Source organism: Prunus mume, linkage group LG6 (assembly GCF_029339155.1).
Source record: "Prunus mume cultivar Tortuosa linkage group LG6, ASM2933915v1, whole genome shotgun sequence".
In the NCBI taxonomy this organism is placed as follows: Eukaryota; Viridiplantae; Streptophyta; class Magnoliopsida; order Rosales; family Rosaceae; genus Prunus; species Prunus mume.
Genome location: NC_142703.1, coordinates 14,604,466 through 14,630,435, shown reverse-complemented (window position 1 = coordinate 14,630,435; position 25,970 = coordinate 14,604,466). Strand labels below are relative to the sequence as shown.

The following is a 25,970-nucleotide window of genomic DNA, read 5'->3' as shown; positions in this document are numbered from 1 at the left end:
ATTTACCCTTTGTATATAATTTATTATTAAAATATGACACTTCTTAGCTTTCCTTTTTTCTTTTCTTTACTTTTTTTAAAAAATATAACTGAATTAAAGAATTACTAACCTAAAAGCTAAAGCAGGCAACCAAATGGGAGATATATGGATGAATGACAGCTTGATCATATACATTGAGAAAGATACATTTGATATTACTGATAATGAAGTGATTATGAAAAGATAGATGAAAACTCGTCGAGGACGATTGTGAATGTATTGGAATGACATATGAGTTATTACTAAGGACTTTGTATTTTTAGATAAATATCTTTTATGAGATGATTTTATTTTTTGAGGTTGACCCTCCTCGATGAATTTTATGGCTCCACCATTACTCTTCCTACCTTCTCCTTTTTTCCCCAATCAGAGACAGAAGTTTTCCCCCATTTATCTTAGTTTTTTAAATGATTTTCCTCCACTCATCACATGCGAATACGTCTCGGCGTCAATCTCCACTTGCGTTTCTATGTCGGATCTCTACTACAATCAATTTTGTGGTTTCTTTATGTTTGGAATAAGTCGTAGAGACTCTTTGGCTTTTCTGTGTAGTTTTCATCTCTCCTTTTGTGAGAGTTTTTCATCTATTCTTTGTGAGAGCTTTCCACATCTCATTTGTGAGAGTTTTATTTGTATTGTTATGACTTGGTTTTTTCAAGCTTTATCTACTTTTGGTTATTTGTATTCTTAGTTGGGAATGACTATACTAAAGTTTCTTCGATCATGCATAATAGTTAGTGGTAGAGCCCCATATTATCTTAATTTTGATGTTAGATCGCTCTATTATTATAATGGCCATTTGTGACTAGTTTGTATTAGCCATTTATGGCTAGTGACTTCTTTGCTTGAATTATAAATGCAATTTAAGGAAAAAAAAAAAGAAAAAAAAATAAGAAGAAGAGAAAGAGGAACCTTCCCCTTCAGCCAAGCCAATTACCTTTGAGTACTTGTCCTTGACACATAAGTTCAAACAACATTACATTGGCTAGGAAAGGTAAACAAACAAATATCATACTTCTTAATTAATCTTACAAATAAAAATATATAAAAAGACCGCAAGAGTGTAAAAATAATTGTTATTGACCACTTAAGTTATATGTTTTTATGAGTGTGGTATAACTCAGTTTTTTGAATTTTTTCACCTCCACCTATGTGGGTAGGGATTTGAAATCCCAATGTACCTAATAAATATTGTGTAGATAGTAAACCCCCACCCTGTAAGTATGCATCCTTAGTTCTAGGTTTGATTCTCCCGCCACCAATATCACTTTGTACCCAAAAAAAAAAAAAAAAACAAATCCTTTCCTTTAATCACTTGTACTAAAAATTAAAAAAAGAAGAAGTTAAAAGTCCCTTATTTGATTTTTTTTTTAATTTAAAAAAGGTTATAAGTCCTTTATAATTTTATTTTATTTAAATTAAAAACAAAATTGGTCATTTTCTTAGACTTTAGAGCACTTCCACCCGAAGGACAATGGCAAGGCAAAGTGTCACGGGTCGCACATAGACAAGTGCTACCGTGACTCCGTTGGGACATCTATGCGCTTAAGAGGTAGTCCAAGTGTGGAAGGGCTAGAGCTTAAGAGCTAGAATGGTTGGTGTTGGCCTGGTTGCACTTGTGAAGGGTATTTTGGGTATTTCTGAAGGTTACGGGAGGACCCTGAAAAAGCTAAGAATACCGGGACGTTCGTGATGTTGAGACGCAGGTAACGCAACTGACGGTTCGCCATTCGGAGTTCGTATGAAGGAGTTATGCCCAACTAAAACTCCTCGTGCATAGATGATGCTCCCTCTTAGTAGAAGACTAAATGCATAAAATGTTATATAGGGAGTGACATGGTGTCATGCTCTCCACCACCCCTGGTGCTTACACCCTTGTGGCACTAAGCGAGCATCCTTATGATATTGAAGGTAGTCATAAGGGCGGCATAAGATTGTTGAAGGATAATCTGTGTCTCCGAGGGAAAGGAATTCAGGATAACACGCTGGGCCGTTCAGTATTGCGCATCATTGTAAAGAGTGAGGTCAACGTATGGCATTCGCTATGCCATCGGCTAGCGAGGCATTTGACAATACTCTATGGACTTGGCTTGGGTTCGGCCTTGTCCAAGATGGAAGGAAGATATTCGGATGCCGGTACGCATGAGTTGCGACCTCATGCAATGCATAGATGGTTATGTAGGACATTTGGAATACATATGTCGCCAACGCTTGGGCGACATGCAAGTATGACAGCTTGTGTGTATAGCTTGAGGATGTGGGCTATCGTGGACGCTAAAGGAATGACCGACAGAAGTGTGGGTAAACCGATGGTGTGTTGGATCGCTATGTCTTGACTTGGACATGAGCGAGCCATGAGTTAAGCATGCTACGTGGTCGATGTAGTTGACGTGTCTTATGCAACGCTTGATGTATGGGCGTCGAGGGTTCGTTGCCCAATGCGGAGTGATTGTATTGTCACAAGGTAGTGTGACTCGTTGTCTAGTGGGAGACGACACTTGAAGGGGAACCTCTCGCGGAGTTGTGAGAGTCATGAATATCATGAAGTGGGAGAAGACTGACCGGGAATCGAAGGATCCTGGGCACGGGTGTGCTTTGAGTAGCGAATTTGTGTTTTGCTTCCGCCACCGCCGCACCGCTCGCCCATTCGTGACAATTGGTATTAGAGCGAAAGCTCTAATCATTCGAAGAAGGATGTCAAAGAGCCGATTCCATGACAAACCTCGATTCAGATGATGGCTTCTGCTCAAATGATTCGCACCTTTGATACAAACAGTGAAGCTCGATCCCAGTGACAAGTGGTATCAGAGCCGATCGATTCAGATGGTGGTTTCTGTGTGAGGGATTCGTACCTAGAAGAGATTAGTGATGGAGAAACTTTGATAGCAAGGAAACAGGTCATTGCCTGTGATGGGTAGTGGACTTGCGAAGTTAGATGAAGAACCCAACGTCACTGTAGATGACTATTGGAATTAAGTTGTGTGATGGTTGTTGGAAACCCGTCTTGGTGCTAGATCCTATGAAAGGGTGTAGGTATCCAAAAAGATTGCCTTGAAGTTTTGAGAAGACATCAAGCAGGATGACTCTAAGATGTGGGATGAAGGTTGGTTTTGCTACTCGGTTGCCTAGTTTTCTAATTCGTGCACCAAGGGTCCTGGAAGTCGGGTAGGCAGGGGTTCTGACTTGTGATGAAGTGATGTTGTTCATTTAGTTCAGGATGTGGGGAGGATGGGAGCACGAGTTTGGTGAGAGTGTTGAAAATTGACTAGCACTCGAACCATGAAATACCATTGAAAGTTGTGGTAAACTTTGTTGGCAACAAGTGTTGAGCATACAATGTGAGACCATTGTTCAGGGAAGATTTGTGAGGGCGGAAGACCGAAAGGGGGCTGTCTTTGAAGGAAGTAAGTTGCTGACGACCTAGGCTTTAAAGAAGAAGTCGCTCAAGTGGTTGCTCTTGCAACTGTGGAGAACGTGGGGGTGATGCATAATGTTTGACACAAGGTTGCGAGCTAATATTTGAAATGCTGGAGTGTTCCAAAGGTGGATCCTAGAGTCTTTCTTGTGAGGATAGTGGCTAAGGACACAATACGCCCGCACTTTGTGGTAGGCCGAAGATGGAGTAACTTGAGGGAGGATGTCTTACTTGTTCCCTTGGGGATGCTACGGAAGTATGTTCTACCAAGTTCTAGTTTGGGCATTGGTTAGGTGGTTCTACTCGTAGTAGGGATGACATTGAACCTTAGTGAGTTGCAAAGGCCTAAAGTGTTGTAGAGCTTTGCTTCGGAGGTACGTTGACGTGAGGGTGTGTCGACGAGTTAAGTGGGGGAGACCTACAAAATTACATTGAAGACAATGGCAGTGGAGCTTGGTGAGAGTGCCAAAGATTGGCAATACTCAAACCATCACAATGCCATAAACGATTGTGTTGAAGTCGGTTGGTGATAAATGTTGAACGGATGATGCAAGACCGTTGTTCGGGGAAAGGTTGTGAGAGCTCAAGACCGGAATGGTGCAGTCTTCGAAGGAAGTAAGTCGTTGACGGGCTAGGCTCCATTGATGGAGTAAGTTACTGACGGGCTAGGCTTTAATGAGGGAGTCACTTAAATGGTTGCTCTTACAATTTTTGAGAACGGGTGGAAGAGGCACAATGGTTGACACAAGATTGCCAACAGATTTTCGAAACGAAAGAGTGTTCCAAAAGAGGTGGATCCCGAAGTCTCACTTGTGAGCATGGTTTCTAAGGACATGGAGTCTGTCCATACTTGATGGCAGACAATGTTGGAGTAGCTTGGGTGTTGACATCTTACTTGTTCCCATGGGAATGCTATAGAAGTGGTTCTGCCGAGTCCGAGTTTGGGGCGTTGGTAGTCAGGTGGTTCTACTCGTAATAGGGATGATCTCTAACCTTGGTGCATTGTGATGGCCTAAGTGTTGTGGAACTTTGTTGTGGAGGCACCTTGAGATGAAGGTATGCCGACGAGATAAGTAGGGGAGAACCTCGAATGCCTTGGAAGTATGGCAGTACAAGAGCACAAACAAATTGAGGTGCCGTAGAGGACACACGGTTGGCTTTCGAGTCACGCCTAGGTGGGGTGCATCTCTTTAAATGTGGAAAATGCAGAAGTAACTTGACCAACGATCTAGGTGTTTGCTCAATGGTTGAATGCAACAAGAGACAGAGGTCTCGCCCTAAGAAGAAGGAAATGAATACAACTTTGAAAGAGAAGTTAAGAAAGGTTAAGGCAGTGGTGATTTGTGGTCCTTGGAGCGAAGAGAAGAGGATATTCCTATATGGTGTTGTTATGCAACAGTGTAGAGGGCATGTCGTCGAGGACGTCAACACTATCAGTGGGGGAGAATGTCACGGGTTGCACATAGACAAGTGCTACCGTGACTCCATTGGGACATCTATGCGCTTAAAAGGTAGTCCAAGTGTGGAATGGTGAGAGCTTAAGAGCTGGAATGGTTGGTGTTGGCCAAGTTGCACTTGTGAAGGGTATTTTAGATATTTTTGAAGGTTACGGGAGGACCCTGAAGAAGCTAAGAACACCAGGACGTTCATGATGTTGAGACGCAGGTAACGCAACTGACGGTTTGCCATTTGGAGTTCGTATGAAGGTGTTATGCCCAACTATGACTCATCGTGCATAGGTGATGTTCCCTCCTGATAGAAGGCTAAATGCATAAAATGCTATATTGGGGGTGATATTGTGTCATGCTCTCCACCACCCCTGGTGCTTACACCCTTATGGCACTAAGCGAGCATCCTTATGACATTGGAGGTAGTCATAAGGGCGGGCATAAGATTGATGAAGGATAATCTGTGTCTCCGAGGAAAGGAATTCCCGATGACAAGATTTAACACGCGGGGCCGTTAGTATTGCGCATCGTTGTAAAGAGTGAGGTCAACGTATGATATTCGTTGTGCCATCAGCTAGCGAGGCATTTGACAATACTCGATGGACTTGGCTTGGGTTCGGCCTTGTCCAAGATGGAAGGAAGATATTCGGATGCCGGTACGCATGGGTTGCAACCCTATGCAATGCATAGATGGTTATGTGGGACATTCGGAATACATATGTCGCCAAGGCTTGGGCGACATGCAAGTATGACAGCTTGTGTATATAGCTTGAGGATGTGGGCTATCGTGGACGCTAAAGGAATGACCACAGAAGTGTGGGTAAACCGATTGTGTGTTGGATCGCTATGTCTTGACTTGGACATGAGCGAGCCAGGAGTTAAGCATGTGACGTGGTCGATGCAGTTGACATGTCTTATGCAACGCTTGATGTATGGGCGTCAAGGGTTCGTTGCCCGATGCGGAGTGATTGTATTGTCACAAGGTAGTGTGACTCGTTGTCTAGTGGGAGACGACACTTGAAGGGGAACCTCTCGCGGAGTTGTGAGAGTCATGAATATCATGAAGTGGGAGAAGGTCGGGTTCGAAGGATCCTGGCCGCATGGTGTGCTTTGAGTGGCGAAATTTGTGTTTCGCTTCCGCCACGCCGCCGCTCATCCCGTGACAAAAGGCAAGGCAAGACAAGGTTTTCACTATTCACGTGAATAGTGGCAGCCCTTGCTTTTTTGTTTCCATCCCAAAGGGTAAATGCAATTACTATTCACTTTAGTTTATTTTCTATTTTTTATTCTTAAACCATTAATTTTGATAAGATTTTCTAATAACTAGTGTCATTATTTATTATAAAAATTATCATCTCAAATTTCAGATAAAATTTTGGGATAAGATTTTTGATTGCCACGTGCCCATATTTATTATAAAATTCACATATCAAATTTCAGATAAAATTTTCAGATAAGATTTTCGATTGCCACTTGTCCATATTTATTATAAAATTCACATCTCACTCATCATACCATTGAAATACTTACTCACTCATCATACAATTGAAATACTCCGATCCTCATAGTCCGACACAATCTAGTACAAGGACGACTTAGTCATTGGCGGAGGAGGTTTCACTGGATCACGACGTGGGTGAGTATTTTTCTTCGGATGATGTAATAGTGTGAATAGTATTTGTAGAAAAAAAAAAAATCCAGAATTTTTTGATATTTTGTACAAATTTTTTTAGCCAAAAAATGGACAGCCTTCGGATTGGATAAGCTTTTTGGACCGGAGGCTCCAGAAGAAGGCATATGACTTGTAGCCGTTGGTTTATGGCAGCTGTGGATCAGCGCATACGTCAACGCAAGAAATTCAATTTTTTTTTATCGATGAAGTGTGCATTCCACGGGATTACAATTAAAAAGAAAAAATTGATTTCAGCTGCAACGTCAGCAGCCTTCGAGCCACAGCCCAAACAATTCTTACCATGAACTTATTTGGGTTGATGGGTCCCATCCCATGCCCAGACTGGACCTTGTGCGCTGAAGGGGTTTTTTGGGCCTATGCCCCCTTTTGCCTGCCTTCTCCCCTTGCGGTGGAAGTGTTCTTACAGAAACTACAAACTATATAAGACATTTGACACCAATAAAAAGAAAAAAAAATTATATAAAACAAGAGAAGACTGTAGAGTGAAGACAACTTAGGGCATCTGGCGGCGAAGCAATGAAGAAGAAGACCGAAGAGCCCATGCTCGTAGAGTCATAGCTCACAAATGAACAGAAAGAAAGCAAAACAAAGAAAGACAAATTAAAAAATTCGCAATGAAAGTGAAAGCAAAAAGCCCCAAAGCGAAATTTGGGCTACCCACAGTCTGCCTCCTCTGTTCCCTCTTCTTCTTCGCTGGCTTGTTCACCTTCACCCTCCTCTCTCATGTCTCCTTCCCTCAATTTCTCTCCGGTCCACGCTCGGTCTCCAGAACGCTTCAATCGGAAGATGGCGAAGATCACGGTCCAATGCCTCAAGGCGAGACCGGAGACAGCTTTATTCAATCGATTCCATTCCAGGTTTGTGTTTAATCTGATCAGTAATCGCATTGATTGGGACTTTCTTTGCTAATTCGGTCAATTGGGTTTTTGGGTTTTGGGTCTGTTTGACATTGTTGAATCCCACAGGTTTTGAGTTGGAAACCGCGGGCTCTTTATTTTCCGAGATTTGCAACTGCGGAGCAATGCGAAAGCGTGATTGAAATGGCGAAGACTAAGCTCAGGCCGTCGGCATTGGCTTTGCGAAAGGGAGAGACTGCTGAGAGCACAAAGGGGACTAGAACAAGGTATCTTTGTCTTCCATTTTTAATGTTGCTCATCATCTCCACATGGTGAGCAATTGAATATGGATATGAGTGGAAAGATGGGCCATAATAATGTGTTGTGTCAATCAGAAATGTTTAACGTAATATTGTGCAATTATGCCTAGCGTGCTATGGGGAGAGTAGAATGTTTGATATTTATGAGAGGAGAAAGAAGGGGACCCATGGTGTTTCATTTGGAAATAAAGTGGCACAAACTAATTCCAGCTGTTGGGAAAAGTTAATATGTTGTTAATCGTAACATTCTAGGGAAGGATAACTTCTTATTTATGTGTTTCTTTATCCATTGTGGCACAAGCACTTGGGTTCACTTATCAAGTTTCTTCAAAATTTGTTTTAAATCAGTGATTTGCCATAATAAGTGGATCGGTCCCATTACTTTATAGATACATTGATGTAGAGGAAATGGAGAAAAGAATGCCTGCATTGTTCATCTTCTTTCATATTTGTCATCCTGAAGTTTTTAAAACATAGTTGACTCCTGACCTAGATTATGTACAAGAAAAAATGACATCATAAGTTGGGATATGTGAGTACTGGGGTGATGATATCAGGGTTTGTCAGTTTGATGCGGGTGCATTGACTAGCAATTCCTTGTTCCACACATAAAATTATTTTTTTATTTAATAAGTTGAGATCATTTGTTATTCTGACCTTACCATGCTCAGGACATGTTTTCTTATGCAACTTGCAAAATGAACTACAATATCAGCGGAATTTGTATTTCGTGTTTCTTCAAACTGCCATTAGAAACTTCTAGAATAGCTCATGCACTGTAGTTTGTTGACCTGTATTCTATAGTTTGCAAGTAAATGGGAATTTAATGCTGGACATATTTTAATTTCTTATTTATCTTTTTCTATTATTAAAGGGCCTGCATCTTTGGGAAATTTGTGAAATGAGTAGTTTAAATGTTTCAAGAAACCCATTCATAAGAATTCTTTTGGCAGGGAAGTTTTGGAAGATAACTTATAGAAGAGCCTTGTAATATCCCTTTCTGTATCATAAAACTTGTCATCTCTGCTTTCATCAAGTTTATGTGGTATGCTGCTTTGGAGTGTATCTTATAACTCACAATTAATCACCTCTGGTTGGTCCTCGTGCTGACGATCAATGTTAAACATGCTAGTGTGAAGGTGTTTTACATAGAATGTTTCGCTGCTTGTGACATTAACTGTTAGTCTATACTTTATTATAGTTCAGGCACATTTATTAGAGCATCCGAAGATGAAACTGGAATCCTGGAGATTATTGAGGAAAAGATTGCCAGGGCTACAATGTTACCAAGGACCCATGGAGAGGTATTTTTATCATTGTATATTATTCAGGGGCAGGCTTAAGTGTGAGGGGGAATTCAAAAGCAGTTAAGCAGATGTTTTTCGTTGTTCATATAGGTCTGAATGCTACTATTAGTTTTTCTGATAAAAAAAACTGTTTCTTTCTTTTTCCTGGTAAACAGAAAATAGTGTATCCAATACTGTTACTACTTTCACAACAATTTTAAAATGTTAGCCTTTCATTACAGGTAAATTCTAAATTAATCTGAGTAATGCGAAGATATCATCATATTGCAGGCATTCAATGTTTTGCGGTATGAGATTGGCCAGAAGTATGATTCTCATTATGATGCATTCAACCCATCGGAATATGGTCAACAGAAAAGCCAAAGAGTATATACTTAACTAGCTTCTACATCATGTGCTGTCATTTTCTGCTCTATTTTTATTTCGGAATTCCTTCCTGCCAAATAGAAGATCCCTGATACTTGATGGGATGGTTTGCGTATTTATGCACCTAACACCAGCCAAAGAAATAAATAAATGAACACATAAAAAAGAACTACGGTGTTTCTTATAATTTCAGTGAAATGGTCAGCATCTCTATTATGTAATGCTGATAAGCAATACTTGTGGAATTACTTGAATATTAGATCACAATCATAACCCTTTTCTAAAAAAACAAATTTGCAACAATGGTTGACCATTTTACTTCCAAAAAAATCAGTTGTGCTTTCCAACTTATGATTTTCCCTTTTTCATCTTCTATAATGTATACTTTAAATTGAGTATTGAGCAACAACAAAAAAAAGAAAAAAAAAAGAATCAATATTGGTGTTGCAGCAGTTATTAATGATATATTTCAAATGGTATTTCCATTAGTCCCTTTTTCTGTTTATGTCATTTGAGTACATTTGTTGCTTAAAAAATATTGGGTTGAGGACCTTGAAGCTGACATCAAAAGATTGTTAGTCTTTAATTTTTCGGAACAATTTATCATCATCGAGCTGTAATTGATTTCTGTAACTTAGAAGGATGACTGCAGTTTTAGTTGTCCTGATTTCTTCAGCTTTTTAAAAAGAAAAGATTAAATAAAACTTGTGGCATAATCCCATTATTCTAATCACCATTTTTGTATTCTAACATTCCATGGTTCTGTTTTATATGAGCCTTGCCTATAAATTCTTTGCCCATTATACTTACTGAACTGGTTAATAGTTATAGATCCTTTTCTCATACCCTTTACATTCAGCGTAAAATTATATTTGAAACTAATTTATAATTATAGGTATGCAGAAATTGCAAATTGCTTTTTGAATTCATGATTTCACCTTTCTGTAAACGATTTATTGCTGTTGCTTCTTTCCTCAACCATTGATACCTAACTGTCAAAACTTTACACTCAATTTTGCAGTTTGCTTCCTTCTTGTTGTATCTTTCTGATGTAGAAGAAGGTGGAGAAACCATGTTCCCTTTTGAGGTAGGTTAGAAAATTGATAGTTTATCTTACTATTACTTTGAAATATTTGCATGTACTCATCCTAATTTTTTATTATTAGTAGAATGGCTTACATATGGGTATGAGCTATGATTACAAGAAATGCATTGGTTTAAAGGTTATGCCCAGGCAAGGGGATGGACTTTTATTTTATTCAGTGCTTCCAAATGGCACAATTGATCAGGTTAGTTTACTTTATCATATCTTAAATCACATCTAATTCTTAGAAATTGCTTCTCTTGTTGTTATGAACGATGTGAAGTTGGACAACTTGTTTCTATTTCCTTTGGCATCAAATTAATTTATTTGAATCACATCTAAGTATTTATATATAAAGGATCAGCAACTAATTAGTTTATTTGAAACTTGGAATTGTTATTTCGGTTCTCTTCCTCTGTCACTTCTTACTGGTGATTAAACAAAGAGTCTCTTGTGGCGCAATTTGCAGACATCTCTTCATGGAAGCTGCCCAGTGATCAAAGGGGAAAAATGGGTTGCAACAAAGTGGATTAGAAATCAGGAAGATCTGGAGTAAGAGTTGTTTTCTTCCAAATGTTGTTCTTTCTGGAGCTGGTGGTTCCGGAACAGTGGAACAAAAAAGATCACTGGTTTTACAACTGTAGTCTAGTCAACGTCGAACAGTGGTACTGGAGTTTCTGTTCCTTTCATGTTTCAAGTATAGAACTGAGTGAACTATGTTCTTGCAGTAGGCGGCGCAACAATTACTCTTGGATGTACAGCCCAAAGATGGGGTGCTAAACTTATTTTGTTTTGGGTCGATAACCATGCCACTTGTTATAGAAGAATTCTATTGTGTAGCTTTGCTGCTGAATAATGAAAGAACATTGTATGTAAAATGGTATTTTGATTCGAGAATTCTTCCTTCAAAATCGAAATTTTGAGTTGTCGACATTTTGTTTATTAAGAATTCTCATGCATAATTGTCATCATCCACAACTCTCTCAGACTACCAAAATAAAAATTCAAAATTGGTCAGGAAATGAAATATGGTACAATAAGTATTGAGTCCATTTCTATTCAGGGATTTTATCAAATAAGCTTAATGAAGGATATTTTATGGAATTCAATTGTATTTGAGGAATCTCTCAATTGAGATAGAATATAGTTGTTATTTTGTCAACAAGCCTTAACTCAAGTGGCGTCGGAGAGCAGAGATCTTAAGTTCAAATTTCATGTAATTAAAAAATAAAAGAAAAAAGGAAAAAAGAGTGAGTTGCCACATAAGCAAAGGTGTCGTTCTCTTGTATCCTCCACATCCAAACACACCACAATGACAGAATGAGGTAACTTCATTTTAAAAGGACCGTTGGAGCCAAAAGACACGCCCTTCAGACTGTAACGGCTACTTACCATTTGAAAAAAACAATAAACCCTCTTTGGATCCCAGCCAAAATCTTCACATTCTTCTGATCACAAAATCCCAAAAGAACAAAAATCTTCGCATTCTTCCCTCAGATCTCACAATTCCTTTCGAACTCTTCATCATTCTCTTCTGCGATTCTTGATCCCCGTTTTCGTCTCAGAGATTAGCCATGGACCTCGGCTGCTTGGACTTGGGTTGCATCCCCGTGTCAGACAAGCAAGGCACTAACGATGCCGTTCTTGATTCCGATAACAAGGAAAATGACCCCACGACCACCGCGAGCCCCAAGATCGGAAAGGTAAGTATTTTGACCTTTCGTTTTTCAGATTCAATTCAAGACTGCTATTTTTCCATCAGTGCCTTAGATTTGTTCCGTTTTCTTGAATCGGATTCTCTGTTTGTGTTTGGATCCTGATTTGTTTAGGTTTTAGTGGAGTTGAAACCCTAGGACCTTGAATAAATTAGGTTTATTGATTGGCTTTGATTTGGTACTTAATTGATGGTTGTTACTCATTTAGAACCCTAAACCCTTTGTTATTTTTTCTCTACTGTTGGGATTTCTGCCGATTGAAATTCCAATAGCCCCATAAACTAAATTATCAGTTAAATTTTTCTTAATTCCTCTACTTGGTGTTCTGTTTTAGCTTCACTTTTGTGTTGATATTTTGATAGAAGCAGATTCGAAATGCCTTATTTCCACTGCTTAAATTCAGTTGGCTTTTGCTTGATAAGATATCTTTGTCATTACAAGAATACCATGGATGTTGGAAAGAAGGCAATTTTCTGTAAATATGAATTTATTTGTTTAATTTAACTTGACATTTCAATGTTGACATTTCTGGTTGGTTTTTGTGTTCTATATTTGCATGAAATGCTGTGATATAGAACCAAATTAACAATTTCTGTCAAGTCCTGTATTGTTTTGTTTGACATCCCCATTTTCTTTTTGAATAGTGCAGAATAAAAATTTGAAAGAGACTAGCCTATCGACGTTGAATTCTCTTAACAAATCACAAATAAAGAAGCCTTCTCATCGTAGGACCTCTCCTCTGAACTGGTTCCCGCGAAAAAAAGGGGACTCCTATTTGAAGAGGAAGATCAAAATGCTGCAGGTTTTGCATCTTTCTCTAATAAACACATGTAATTTATGCTCTAATGTTTTTTTGATTAATTTCCATGTTAACCAAAATACTAATTTGTGGGTTTTTATCAGGAAGTAGATGGCATGAATTTAACTCTTGATGAGACTTTAGGGGATTCTAATCCGCATTACTCAAAAGTCCTAAGGGAAAAAATGGCAGCAAAAGAGGCTGCACAAAAGGCAATGGAGGCACGAAAAGCAGCACTGGTGGAAGCATCTTGGTGTCGCATTCTTAGGGCATCCAGGTAATTGTTTGAACTTGGATGCGTAATCATGATTAAGAAGTTTAAAGGCTAATTTCTTAGTTACAATGTTTTTTTAAATCTTCTTTTCAGGATTCAAAGCAAAGAAGCAGAAGCACAGCTGTTGAAAGCAGACAAGGCTGCAGCCGAAGCTTTTGAAGAGGCAACAGCTGTGGGAGTTATCATGTTTGACAAACCAAATTGCCCTCGGAAGCCATGTAAAATAGAAACATCCACTGTTAATGGAGGAGAGTCTACTACTCACACAGTCACAGCATCTTTTGAGACTGCATTTGACGTTGATAAAGAAGTAGCTGCAGCTGTTAAAATTGCATTAGTAAGGCTTGGAAATTCTCCTTCTTTTAGTAAAGATGAATTCAAAGATCTGCTCCGAAAAATTAGTGAGAATCCTGATACAAGTGAAAATAATCAGGAATCGTCTGAGTTTACTTCAGAATGTGAATCAGAATCTGGATCAGAACTTGAAGTAGTATCCCAGAAAGAAACTATCATTTCCCAAGATTTGGATCATAAGATGCCAGGTTTTGTGGAAAGACAGAGTAAAAACAGAAGGCAGTCATTTGGTAAGCTTAATATGGCAAAGATAGCAGACATGATGCTTGAGAGGCTTCAATGTTTGCAAGAAGATGAACTCTCCTCTCTTGCCACTATAGTTGCTACTTGTGGTTTAAATGCTGCCTTAGCGGAAGTTGAAAATAGCAAGCTTCATGATCAAGGCTCTGCTGCTGAGACCCTTCCACAAAGATTTGGAGCGGCGAAGCCTGAATACTTCAGAGATGGGCAGGTGAGAAGGAAGCAAACTATGTCAGAACTCCCAAGTCTAGACAAGTTTTTAGTTAAGCACATGACCAAACTCGAGAAAGAAGTGCAAGAAGCCAAGAATAGAAGGAATAAGTTGCCGGAAAAAACTGAAACTGTTGATGAGAAGGCCAATTTAGATAACATTGGAAATGCCTCTGAAACCATTCCAGGCTTGGGAAGCATTCTTCTGAAGCATGGTTCAAAGTTCGAAAAAGAGATTGAAGAGGCAAAGAAAAATTCAGGTGGACATTTTGAAATGCTTCAAAAGAGTTCACAGAGAAACAAAATATCTTCTGATGCCATTCCTAACTTGGAAAGTATGCTGGTTAAACATTCTTCAAAACTTGAAAAGGAAGTTGAAGAGGCCAAGACGAAATTTGTGAAAACATCTGCTACTAGTGACCAAAAATCGATAGTGGGCAGTCGTAAAAAAGAACATGTCTCAGAACTCCCCAGCCTAGACAAGTTCTTAGTGAAACATGTCTCAAGACTTGAGAAGGAAGTCCAAGAAGCAAAGAACAGAAGGAAGACTGATGTACATGAAGGAGTTAGGTTTCCTTATCTGAAGAAGAAAGTTGATTCATTTGCATCAGTTGCACAACAAAAGAAAATGGCTATTTCTTCTTCTGAGGAAGGATCAGAGGGGAAAGAAAATTTAGATTTAAACAAGGATGTTGAGGAGCATTCTAGGATGGAGCAAAATGAAGTTGGGTCTTCACTGCAGAATCCTAGTGCAGAGGAAATAAACTCACTTCAGAATATGATGGCTGAAACTAAAGAGACTGAAGATGGTTTAGACAAGATTATGGTCAAACCAGTCCACTGGTTGGAAAGGGAGAAAATCCAAGCCTTGGCAATGGGAAACAATTACGAATATCATACGGTCAAAAAGAAAAAGGGAGAAAGCAGTGTTACTCAATGTGAGAGCTTGGACAAAGTTTTGGTAAAACATGTTTCCAGACTGGAGAAAGAGAAGATGAAGCAACAGTCAGAAGACAGAGCAACTGAAGTGAAAAGAAGTAATGCAAAACTGCCTTCACATATGGAAGAAGCATCTGGTTTGGACCAAATTCTGGTTAAACATAAATCAAGGCTTGAAAGAGAAAAGGTGGCTGCTGCTCAGCAACCGGAAGAACAAACCAGATTCTCTGTAACGCGTAAAGAAGCAAGGGAGAGAGAACTACAAGAACAATGGGGAGGTTTAAGCTTAGGAAACTCCATGAAGCCACATGTCTCGAAACTTCAACGAGATAAGGTAAATGCTCTTTTTCTTGTGCTTAATGTATTTTTTGCAATGCTTTGTTGAAATTCTGATTATTTGTTGGTTTCTCCTTTGCCTAATGGGTTTGTTGGTATTTCCATTTTGTGTAGGCTGCTTGGATTAAAGCTGAACAGGAGGAGAAGAGGCAAGGTACTGGTTTCTCAGATTGAAGCCGAAGATTATAAAAGGAATGGAAGATATGGACAGACGGAAATATAGTTACATGTGAACTTTTGTGAAGAAACCGTTCTCTTCATTTTCTATTCAGTGGTCAAGCGATCAATGCTTTTTTTCCCCCTATGTTTTTTACCATATTGCATTGTAACAGGAGATTGATAATTGTCTATAAATATAATCAATTCAATTTGGTTAATTCTTTGACTGGTAGATTGGAGTCGTTTTCCAATCTAAGTTTGGATTTTATTTTAAATTTTGCGTTGCCTCAAGCCAGTGGGAAATAGGAATGTAAGTTTCAACAGGGTACATCAATAAGAACCCCATCAGACAACGAATTGACCATGATCAACTTTTGACAGAAAAATTGATTACTGCCAAAGCAATCGTATAAGCCCTTTGATCTTTAAGAGAAGCAACGAAAAAGCACTGGAAACAAAACCAATTTTAGGTTCCACATTGTAAATTACCTAGCCGATTTGGATGTAACAGATCATAATTTTTACAAGAGACCGTTGAAGCAAAATTGTTATGGATGCTACCAAATGATCTACCAACAAATGGAATGATACAATTTTATGGCTCAAGTAACTACACCCTCTCAAGCTCAGTGTTGTGCTTGTCCAATTGGTCTTTCAGATCCTTTTTCCACCCTTGGATCAACCTTTCATGCTTCTTGATAAGCTCAGTCTTTATCCTCAACTCCTCTTCCATCGCATCAATCTCCTGGAAAAATGAAAACGCGCAACCATTAAGAAAACAAAGACTTAATAAGCTAAGGACAAGCTGAACAGCATGGTCTTCAGATAACCTTTCTAAGTTGTTCAGCCTTGGTTGGCTGATCCTCACGTTGTAGACCAATAAAATATAGTTGAAGCTTTTTGGCAGCTTCCATAAAATCTCTGGCATGCCTCTCTACATCAACTGAAGCAATGACAGAATAAACACCATCAGAGGAAGTAAAGATAAATGGATCCTTGGTGCACTGTTGTTCATTGTGCACTTCAGGATCAAAGAAGACTCTGCAATTTCGTTTACTACTGTACAAAGACTGACAGTCGTAAGGTTCGATGTTACAATTGATAAACAAAATCTCCTTATGCAACCTCAACGTCAAAGGCCAAGTCAACCCTGGTTACAAAGGTAAAACAAAAGATCCATGGATCTTTTGCGGCCACTACAAGAATGATATTTTTCAGGTGGGTACACAAGATTTACCCAAAAACATAACCAAGAGTTCCAAAACAATCCTAACACTTGTAAGTAAAACTTTCATATGAAATGGAAAAATTCATAGAGAGCAAGACTTTATGTCCCCATTTATACATCCAGAATCCAAACTTTTGGTCAAAATGGATTTTCTTACCCCCTCATGAATATGTTATGTAATCTACAATTTCTTTCTTCTCCAGCCACTATTATAATTAAAGGCTAACACTTGGTTATTTGAGATTTGATTTGAAACAAACAACAACTCTCTGTTGAAATATAACTCCTCTGCCAAAGCTGAAGCAAGAACTCCCAAACTGGGTGTGTTTAACCAATTTAATATATTCCTTACTCTTTCCTTTAGGCTTTGGCCAGAGACAGGTACATAGAATGTTTTCTGTTGTGGACCCAAGAAACCCTATTGCAGTGTTTTTTATGGGTAACATAGCTCTGTCACGAGGTTCACCCTCTCAAAGTTTATCAACAAAAAAGTGAACTACAAATTTTCAGTTAAAACGAATGTGTACACAACCAAAAAGTTGTAGTTTTATCATCAAAACTTAGAAACCCTAGCCTCAGTATCAGGATAAGTGGTTAATCTGTGGGCGACCAAGCATCTGTATCAAAGAGGATTCACATTCATACAAGCAAGCAAGCATACACTGAATGGCATGTAAAGCTATTGGTACTAACTCTGATGAGAAGGGTGGGGAGACCGGTCAATTGCTTGAAGCTCTCTGGCAGGCAAGCATGGAAGCAAAGCAGCCTCCAGTGCTATCACACAGGCAACCATGTCTTCCCTTTGAGGTTGTGGGGATTGCATCTGGGCATCAATTTGATGCTGCTGCTGATCTGCCGCTTGTCTCTCAGCCATGTGAAAGATAACCAACACCTGCAAAATACCCAAAAACCAAAATAGATAGGAAATGAAATTGAAGTATGAATTCGATTATCCAAATGGGCAGATGAGAAACCCAGAAGAATAAGAGGGAAAAAATGCAAAATTTACAGATGATTTGGTGGAAAATTAAGTATTTAAGTATCTGGGTATAACCAAACCAGCATGAAATTTTCAATCTAAGATTCAACAGCTCTTAGTATCTAAATAATATCTAAAAGTGCGAGGCTTTTGCTAATCTATTAATCATACAACTAAGGAAGAGTGAATTGAATCCATAAAAATTAACCAAAAAAAGCTTAGGAAATATCCAAATGCGCATTCTCTCTTTCAATTTCAGACAAATTATACAAATCTCGTGTTACCTTAGCCTTGGGTGAGGCTGAAATCAAAGCTTGATATGACGAAACAATCTCATTCAGTGTAGAAAGTTCGGCCTTCCTTGTTCTCGCGCGCGCTCTCTCATTCAGTGTTGAGTATTCTTTCTTTCCCTCTTCTCCGTTTTTCTCTCTAGCTGAGAATTTCCCCCTTCCACTTAAAACTCCCTTTAAACGTTAAAAAAATAAAAAATACAAAAAAATATATTGGTTATTAAATTGATATTTTTATAACCAGTTTAGTTTTTTATTAACCTTTAAAAAAAAATGATTTACCCACTTTTAACCTTAAATAGAGGAATTGATTAAAGGTAAAACACAAGAACTAAATGAACTAAACTGAAAATAAAGTGACTAAATTGGAGAGTCCCAATAAAGTTAGGAAGATAAATGTTAATATTACTTGATATGAAATGACAAAAGTTGTTAAATTTATTGGATTATGTTAATCAGCCTCCACTCACACACACATTCAACTCAATCTTTGCTATATCAGAGGTTGTCGTGAGTTCAAAAATTTGTAATTTTTTTTATAAGGATGATATCGTAACTTATTCTAATGTAGAGGAAGGGGATTCAAACTCAAGTATAAGAAAATAAACACATTATATTGGTCAATTGAACTAACTCACATTTGTTTGAGTTACAAATTTTAAACACAATGATTTTTAATGAATAAAATGAAGATGAAAATAAGAAATACCCACATATATGATAGAGAGCATTTTTGTTCACCACTTTAACCTAAAATGTATCCTCATCATCTTTCTCAATACTTGACATATATCCATATGCAAAACCATGATTCAATAAATACAAAGTGAAAAGTTGACAATGATTATGTCTATGAACATGTATCAAGTATTACGAATGATGATGAGGATACACCTTAGGTTAAAGTGCGCAAAAATATTTCCTATATAATATGACATGGTATTGTAGACACATTTTGGGGTGGTAGGCACATCAAAAAACGTATCATCTCTTATTTGAGAAAAACTTAGTTACAACATAAATAAAACTATTTTATTATCTCCGATCAATAATTATATGCCTCATAAAAATGTTATCACATGTGTCGTAACATTATTGATCAGAAATTGCTACCCCGTTTCATCGAACTCTTTCTCCTCTTATTTGGCACTTCCCTAGTGGACCGACTGACATAAATCCTCCCACTCTCCCAACCTCCCAACCTCCAAATTGAAAACCACTAAGTCCAATTTTTTTTGTCTCTATTGCCTTCCTGCCACCCTTTAAACCCAACCCTCGTCCTCCTCCCTCCTCTCATCTCCTCTTCTTTCTCTTCCACATTCCCAAATAAAAAGAGCACCCTACCCAAAACTCAAAGGCTGGTTTTCCATATCAGAGCCATGGGAGGAGGCAATGGGCAGAAGGCCAAGACGGCACGCGAAAGGAACATGGAGAAGCAAAAAGCCGCCAAGGGTAATTATTTCTCTATCTTACTTTCATTGCATAAGCCTCTGATTTTCTTAGACCCGAGTGTGATGATGCTGATCCATCTGGGTTTTGTTCATTTATTTATTTATTTAGGAAGCCAGCTTGAGGCCAACAAGAAGGCCATGAACATCCAGGTAGGTAGTCCCTTTGCAAGCCTTGGCTTTAATTTGTTTCAAAGTATTATGCTTTATTATGGGTTTTGCTCTTTGATTTTTTATTAAGCTATATATCATTTGTTGGTGCTTAAATTTCATTCACCCAAAAAAAAAGGGTGCCACTCAAATTTTGTTTATTTTTTGTTATCCATTTGGTTGATGAAGAATTTCATGGTTTGATTAGGTTTAAGAGCCAGTGACTTGTCTAATGTTTGTACAGAAACTTTACTTTAAAATTTTACTTTGCTGGGGTTTGGAGATATTGGCTTTTGTGATTTGGTTTTGCTGGGGTTTGGAGATATTGGCAATGAGGAATTATATGTTATATATATCTGTGTTTTATCTGTACCCTTTTGTAGTGATATGAAGATGGTTGATGTGGAATTTACCGGCTTGAGTTCCTGCGCCTGAGTTTTTCACTCTGTACATCTCTGTTCTAATTAGTTTTTTCTTTTCTATTTAATCCAATGACTCCACTTTGATTTTAGCACCTCCTACGCCTTGCTGATCAACAATTTCTGTTATACATTCCATCCCTACTGAATCATGTGCACTTGATCATGGGCAGATACTAAGTTGCAGTAAAAAATCTACAAATGAAATTTATTCAAATATAATTTACTCACTTGACATCTCTTATGCATATTTTTATGCTTTAAAACCCTTTTAGAATGACATTGTTTTAATCAATTTCCTATAGATATTCGTACTTGTGTTTTCCATTTGTATCGGTTTCATGCGTTGTTATAATTTTCAATCTTAGGAGATGCTTTGTTAATTTGCTTATTTGTTGTTGATTATAAGTTGCCTCAAGTTCATGTACATGTGAGATGTCTAATTGTGCTTTTGGACTAGTGATCTCTGTGGGTTTTATAAGTCTTTTTTCTCTTAAGCATGACTTGTACAAAGATATTCTTGGATCAGAACAACTTATTTTAAAAACCTCACAACAAGTAGAGAAAATAGAATGGTACATTTTAATCTTTCATCCTGCATTCTTGTGAGTTTATTATTCCTACAATGTAGCTTGTGGAATTCCATACCTTGATAATGATGAGGTTGTGAGAAGCTATGACTGACATATTGTGCTTGATTCACTTATTTTTACCTGCTCGATGTCATTGCATTAGAAATAGTTTTTAAACTCATTGACAAAGTTTGTGACTCGGTTTGTTCTTGTTATAATTGTCACCGGTGTTGTCACTCGTTTCGTTCCCTCAATGATGCATCTTGGCGGGAAATGGTTACCAAATGCAGTGCAAGGTGTGCATGCAGACATTTATATGTACCACATCAGAGGTGAAGTGCCGGGAACATGCTGAAGCAAAGCACCCTAAGGCTGATGTTTATTCTTGTTTCCCACATCTTAAAAAGTGATCCTTAAAACTGCAAAACTTGCAGACTGGGACTGGCTTTAGAATGTATATGTATCTTGCTACTCTGGCTTTAGGATGGCTTTAGTTAATGAAGTTGTCTATTCAACCATCCAATATGCCCAAAAGAAAAAGGTCTGTTAAAGAATAAAGAAAATGGTGTTGAGTTGAATTTTGAATGTTAAATTACTAGGCACAGATCAATTTAGATATCTGGATGGGAGCATGCATCTCATAAATCTACTGTATTTTCATTAAAAATATATGATTTGGCTAAAGCTTATTTGTCTTGCACAAAGTTGCTCTGATCTATGAGTAATCTTTTGTGTGACAATCAGAGTGTCCCATGGTTGTTTTTTCCAATCCATGTTATACGTGTGTATTATTATATCGTAGTATATAAATTATGTCGTTCGTTCATATTTCAATGTTTGGATTGATAACATCACGTGATAGTGTTATGGTCCCGCTTTAAAATTTCTTTTCTTTTTTGGTCAGATCTACCATTGTTAGCCAACCTCATTTCCCTATTGGCCAAAAAGAATCTTAGTAATCCACTCCCCCATATGGTCAGGCAAAATTGTTGGTACTGAACTGATTGCCCACCATGAATGTCTTCGGTCAAAGAAGCTTCACAGGGCAGGTTCCAAGTCACTCATTAAGCATCAGCTCAGAACTTACTCAAGCATATTGGCCCATTGGCTTTTACCAACCAGCAAATAAAGAAGGAAATTTCCACTCCACTCATTTCTTTCTTTGTGTGGAAAGTCGTTTCTGTGAGGACACTAATAATTAAAAACCACATGCTCTCGAAAAAGACATTTTTTACATCCAAGTTGCTAAGTTTGCGATTCTTCCATTCTAAAGGGGAAATGCTTTATAATTCAATTCATTTTTCAACTTTTATCCAAATTCTCACACATGAAGTGGAATCCATGAAATTGTATCCGAGCAAGACCTATGTAAGAAATTAAACTTTTGTTACAAAGGGTTTGTATCAGGTCACACAATGAGAAATAAATAAAGTGTATAACCTCGTGACAGAAAAGTTGAAATAGTTGTGATAAGTCACGTGATGAGAGATGAATACAGGAAGGAAGCATAAACTCATGACATACACTACTTTTTATAATAAAGTTCGTTGTAAGCAAGAGAGTTAGGAAAATAACAGAAAAATAGTTTGATTATATAGCATCTCCCCAATAAAAAAATGAGAAATAAAAAACAGGACGTTCAACCTTTTGATCCCTTGAACATGAACATGGTACAAGAGGGCCCAGCATATATAATGGGTTGAATTCAGGCATGCCTGCCTAACATGGCAGGACATAATTGGCAAAAGCCAAAACTAGTTCAAAAAACAAACTCACCAAACTCAATTCCACACTGTACCCGGTCTTCTGCTTAATATTTTGGTGTTTCCCCATAGTCACCCCCCTCACCCACCAGCTCAGCAGCTAAGACTGGGTCTTCTCTAATTTCACAGATCACCCCTCAAGTGGCCCCTACTCAACGCGGCAAGGCAAGACTTTCTTTTAGCTCCCTTTCACAAGTCCACAGACAAACTCACAGGTCAGTCATGACCACCGCATGAATTTCCCACTTGTTTCCAATCCAATTGGCATTGAGAAGTCTGAGAAGACCCTCTCTCTGTATCAGCAGGAGAGAGAGAGAGGAGGAGGAGAGAGAGAGGAGCTCTAAAGTCTAAAAGACTGTAAACAGTAGTATTTGAATATTACTACTCATAGCGCATACCAGACAAATCGTATTTGACTTGACTAACTTTGCAAACCAACACTACACTTTCGAAACCAAAACCACCACTCCCTTCTTTTTCTTTGTTTTTTGTTTTGTTTACTTCTCAAAGTTCTTCCATTTTCTCTCCAATGGCTCCTCTCTCCATAGTATCTTCCTTTCTCACCTTCCTGTTATGTATTTCTCCTGCCTTCTCCACGAACTCCGAAGGTACTTCCTTCCTACCCATCTTGCAAGATCCTTTCTGAGTTTCAAATTTTCCCTCTTTTCCTCAACTGGGTTAGTTTCCTTTTGGTTGCTGAGAAACCAGAGAGGAGAATTAGGGAAAATTTCCTCAAAACCCACATCAATTTCAGTTTCCAGTTTCTTTTCCATGTCCTCTTTGTTGGGTAGCTTTGAGATTCTGTAATTCGGTCATTTTGATTTGTGATTTAATTTGATTTCAGGAAATGCTTTGCATGCTTTGAGAAGCAGACTCAATGATGCCACCAATGTCCTGCAGAGCTGGGACCCAACTCTGGTCAATCCCTGCACTTGGTTCCACGTAACCTGTGATTCTAATAACCATGTGATCCGTTTGTAAGATTCTCTAATTTCTTTGTTCTTTGTTCTTTGTTCTTACCATGTTTAAATTTAATCTAAAATTTTATTGGGTTTGTGTGCTTGTTGGATTTCTTGTTTGAGTGATGGAAGCGCTTTTGGAATTGTTGGCCATTTATGTGTCCTGATTAACTTCCTTGTCTTCAATTTCAGGGATTTGGGTAACTCTAACATTTCTGGGAGTTTGGGGCCTGAGCTTGGGGAGCTGAAGCACCTACAGTACTTGTATGTTTCCTTTTCTCATACCACCCTTTTCTCTTATGCTGTATTTGATTCAGACCCCAAACAAGAAACGGGCTGTATTTTTTTGGCTGCTTAGAAAAGCAAGGAAGCAAAAGATTCCATGTTTATACTGTTTCCAACTTTAGAAATGAAAAAGCTCACTCAAGTAACAGATTGTGGATTTAGAGACCCACATGACTGAAGAATTTTTTTTTTTTTTTTTTCTTTCTCCTAGTTCCTTTATCAAGTGGAAAAAAGAAAATTGATCAAATCTTGATTTCAATTTACTTATACATGTTCTGACTTCGATAACAATGTACTTGTACAATTTATTAATGAAAATAACTCTCTGAAGAAGTGATTGAGAAAATCTTTGAATGTGTTTCAGGGAGCTTTATAGAAATGACTTAAGTGGTAAAATCCCAAAGGAGTTGGGGAAATTGAAAAGCCTTGTTAGCATGGATTTGTATGACAACAGATTTGAAGGAAAAATCCCCAAATCTTTCTCCAAATTAAAGTCACTCAGATTTCTGTAAGTACTTTCAGAGACTGATTAGCCAGAATATTTCAACATTTACAATTCACAAAATTGCAGCTAATTTGCATTTGACATGGTTAAATTGATGATGCAGGCGACTAAACAACAACAAACTAACAGGATCTATTCCAAGGGAGCTCGTCAGCCTTTCTAACCTGAAAGTTTTGTAAGTTATAATCTTGAGATAACTGGGAACTATTTAAACCTGAGTTTAGTTCTCATTCTGAAATTATTTGTCTAGTATATTACTGTATTAGTAGCAGTCTTATGAGATTTTAATGTGACAGTGATGTTTCCAACAATGATCTATGCGGAACAATTCCAGTTGATGGCCCATTCGGGACTTTCTCAATGGAAAGGTACCATTTCTGTCACACCCCTTTCTTTCATCCTCTCAATCATATGCAGTATGTGCCATGGCACTAAAACCAATCATAGCCTAAAGAGAAACAAAAAGTTTATAAATGAGTTTTGAGTTTCCTATTAGGTTAATAGGATAGGTTATGGGGACGCAATTGTTTCAGCGTTCCGACATAACATGGCCGTTGAAATATGTGGTGTGTGCATCATGCATTTCAAATGTTAACCGAGATACAGGCCCATTATGAGACCAGATGGTGGTTTGGATAAGTTCCGGTTAATTGTTACGGCACACAAAAAATTTCATCATTGTGTAGCTGATGGATAGTTTTAACTCTCAGAGAGTGAAGTCACTCTGGAGCTTGGAGTATTGTTGGAGGGCATGATGATTTGAATGAATATTCGCGAACTAAATCTCAAACTTTATTCTGGATGCTGTTTCAAAAGTTAAACCAGTTCTTTTCATAAAATAAGTTCCTTAATTACAAATCATAGTATGCATATGATGGTCATTTTCCATAGTCTAGAGACCTTGAACAGGTCTCCAAGTCTCATGCCCTATAATCATTATTTACCTCATTGCAGTTTTACTGAATTTGCCCACCTGGTTCTGTTCATTATTTACCTCATTGTAGATTTACTGAATTTGTCTTGGTTCTGTTTCAGTTTTGAAAACAACAGACTTAATGGCCCAGAGCTGAAAGGACTGGTACCCTACGACTTTGGTTGCTGAAGAAGAAGGCTGGAATTCGTTGATCATCCTTTTAAAGATAGTAACCTTGTATTATAAAGGAGCAGGATTGCAATCACTAATTATATTATGCATCTGGCAATGGCACACTGTTAATGTATGGATATGAAAGTAAGCACTATCATAGCAAAAATAAAATTATTCTGAGATTGGAACCTTCAATATGATCAGAGCAATTGTTGTATTAAGCCACAGTATTGTGTACTGTGGACAGCTTATTTAGAGGACGGGACATCGGTTGTAAGGATAAATGTTCTCTACCACTTAACCATTCCACCACCTGAGCTTCAAACTCCTTGTTAACGAGTACTTGCGTTAAGTAATCAATTTGTGCTCAATCCCAGCCAAAAATCATCAGAAGAAGAGGCTTTACGATAACTTTGAAAATTTATGGATTATGAATTACACATAAATTTATGGATTATGAATTACAAATGCATCCATCGTAAGAAATCAAACATGCATCATGGACACTCTGAAATCACACATGATCTATTGTTCGTAGAACACCTCAAAACTCAATGTTGTTCTTGGACAACTTTTTTGTTTGGTCAGATGTCCGTGGACATTAAGTGTTCTGAAAATGAGAAAACACAGCATACCTCAAAACTCAATATCAAATGTTCATGGACTAGACATCAAATGATGACACGAGATGCATCATACACAAAACAAAACCTACAGGCTACAGCTGTAGTAACTCAAATGAATATAGGCA

The 25,970-nt window shown here is 38.1% G+C and overlaps 5 protein-coding genes across 5 annotated transcripts; 4 read left to right on the top strand and 1 right to left on the bottom strand.

Moving 5' to 3' along the window:
* The first annotated feature begins 7,029 nt into the window (after positions 1–7,029).
* On the top strand, positions 7,030–11,425 carry LOC103335192 (2-oxoglutarate (2OG) and Fe(II)-dependent oxygenase superfamily protein). The gene is made up of 7 exons (XM_008238201.2): positions 7,030–7,452; positions 7,561–7,718; positions 8,953–9,055; positions 9,329–9,424; positions 10,446–10,511; positions 10,594–10,713; positions 10,978–11,425. Exons 1-7 carry the CDS (start codon positions 7,210–7,212, stop codon positions 11,062–11,064), a joined length of 873 nt encoding a protein of 290 aa, XP_008236423.1. The 5' UTR covers positions 7,030–7,209; the 3' UTR covers positions 11,065–11,425.
* A 290-nt stretch (positions 11,426–11,715) lies between these two features.
* LOC103335193 (myosin-2 heavy chain-like protein) lies at positions 11,716–15,747 on the top strand. Its single transcript, XM_008238202.2, has 5 exons — positions 11,716–12,211; positions 12,873–13,025; positions 13,127–13,299; positions 13,390–15,373; positions 15,490–15,747. The coding sequence occupies exons 1-5, from the start codon at positions 12,083–12,085 to the stop codon at positions 15,547–15,549; spliced, it is 2,499 nt and encodes an 832-aa protein (XP_008236424.2). The 5' UTR covers positions 11,716–12,082; the 3' UTR covers positions 15,550–15,747.
* A 236-nt stretch (positions 15,748–15,983) lies between these two features.
* LOC103335194 (mediator of RNA polymerase II transcription subunit-like protein) lies at positions 15,984–18,185 on the bottom strand. Its single transcript, XM_008238203.2, has 4 exons — positions 18,026–18,185; positions 17,456–17,654; positions 16,365–16,477; positions 15,984–16,279 (listed from the first exon to the last, which is right to left on the bottom strand). The coding sequence occupies exons 2-4, from the start codon at positions 17,634–17,636 to the stop codon at positions 16,145–16,147; spliced, it is 429 nt and encodes a 142-aa protein (XP_008236425.1). The 5' UTR covers positions 17,637–17,654; positions 18,026–18,185; the 3' UTR covers positions 15,984–16,144.
* Positions 18,186–19,264: 1,079 nt separating this feature from the next.
* Positions 19,265–21,198, top strand: LOC103335196 (uncharacterized protein At2g23090-like). The gene is made up of 3 exons (XM_008238205.3): positions 19,265–19,483; positions 19,592–19,632; positions 20,911–21,198. Exons 1-3 carry the CDS (start codon positions 19,411–19,413, stop codon positions 21,028–21,030), a joined length of 234 nt encoding a protein of 77 aa, XP_008236427.2. The 5' UTR covers positions 19,265–19,410; the 3' UTR covers positions 21,031–21,198.
* A 1,390-nt stretch (positions 21,199–22,588) lies between these two features.
* On the top strand, positions 22,589–25,414 carry LOC103335195 (leucine-rich repeat protein 2-like). The gene is made up of 7 exons (XM_008238204.3): positions 22,589–22,991; positions 23,228–23,360; positions 23,535–23,606; positions 23,992–24,135; positions 24,236–24,307; positions 24,429–24,500; positions 25,168–25,414. The coding sequence occupies exons 1-7, from the start codon at positions 22,913–22,915 to the stop codon at positions 25,232–25,234; spliced, it is 639 nt and encodes a 212-aa protein (XP_008236426.2). The 5' UTR covers positions 22,589–22,912; the 3' UTR covers positions 25,235–25,414.
* The last annotated feature ends 556 nt before the right edge of the window (positions 25,415–25,970 follow it).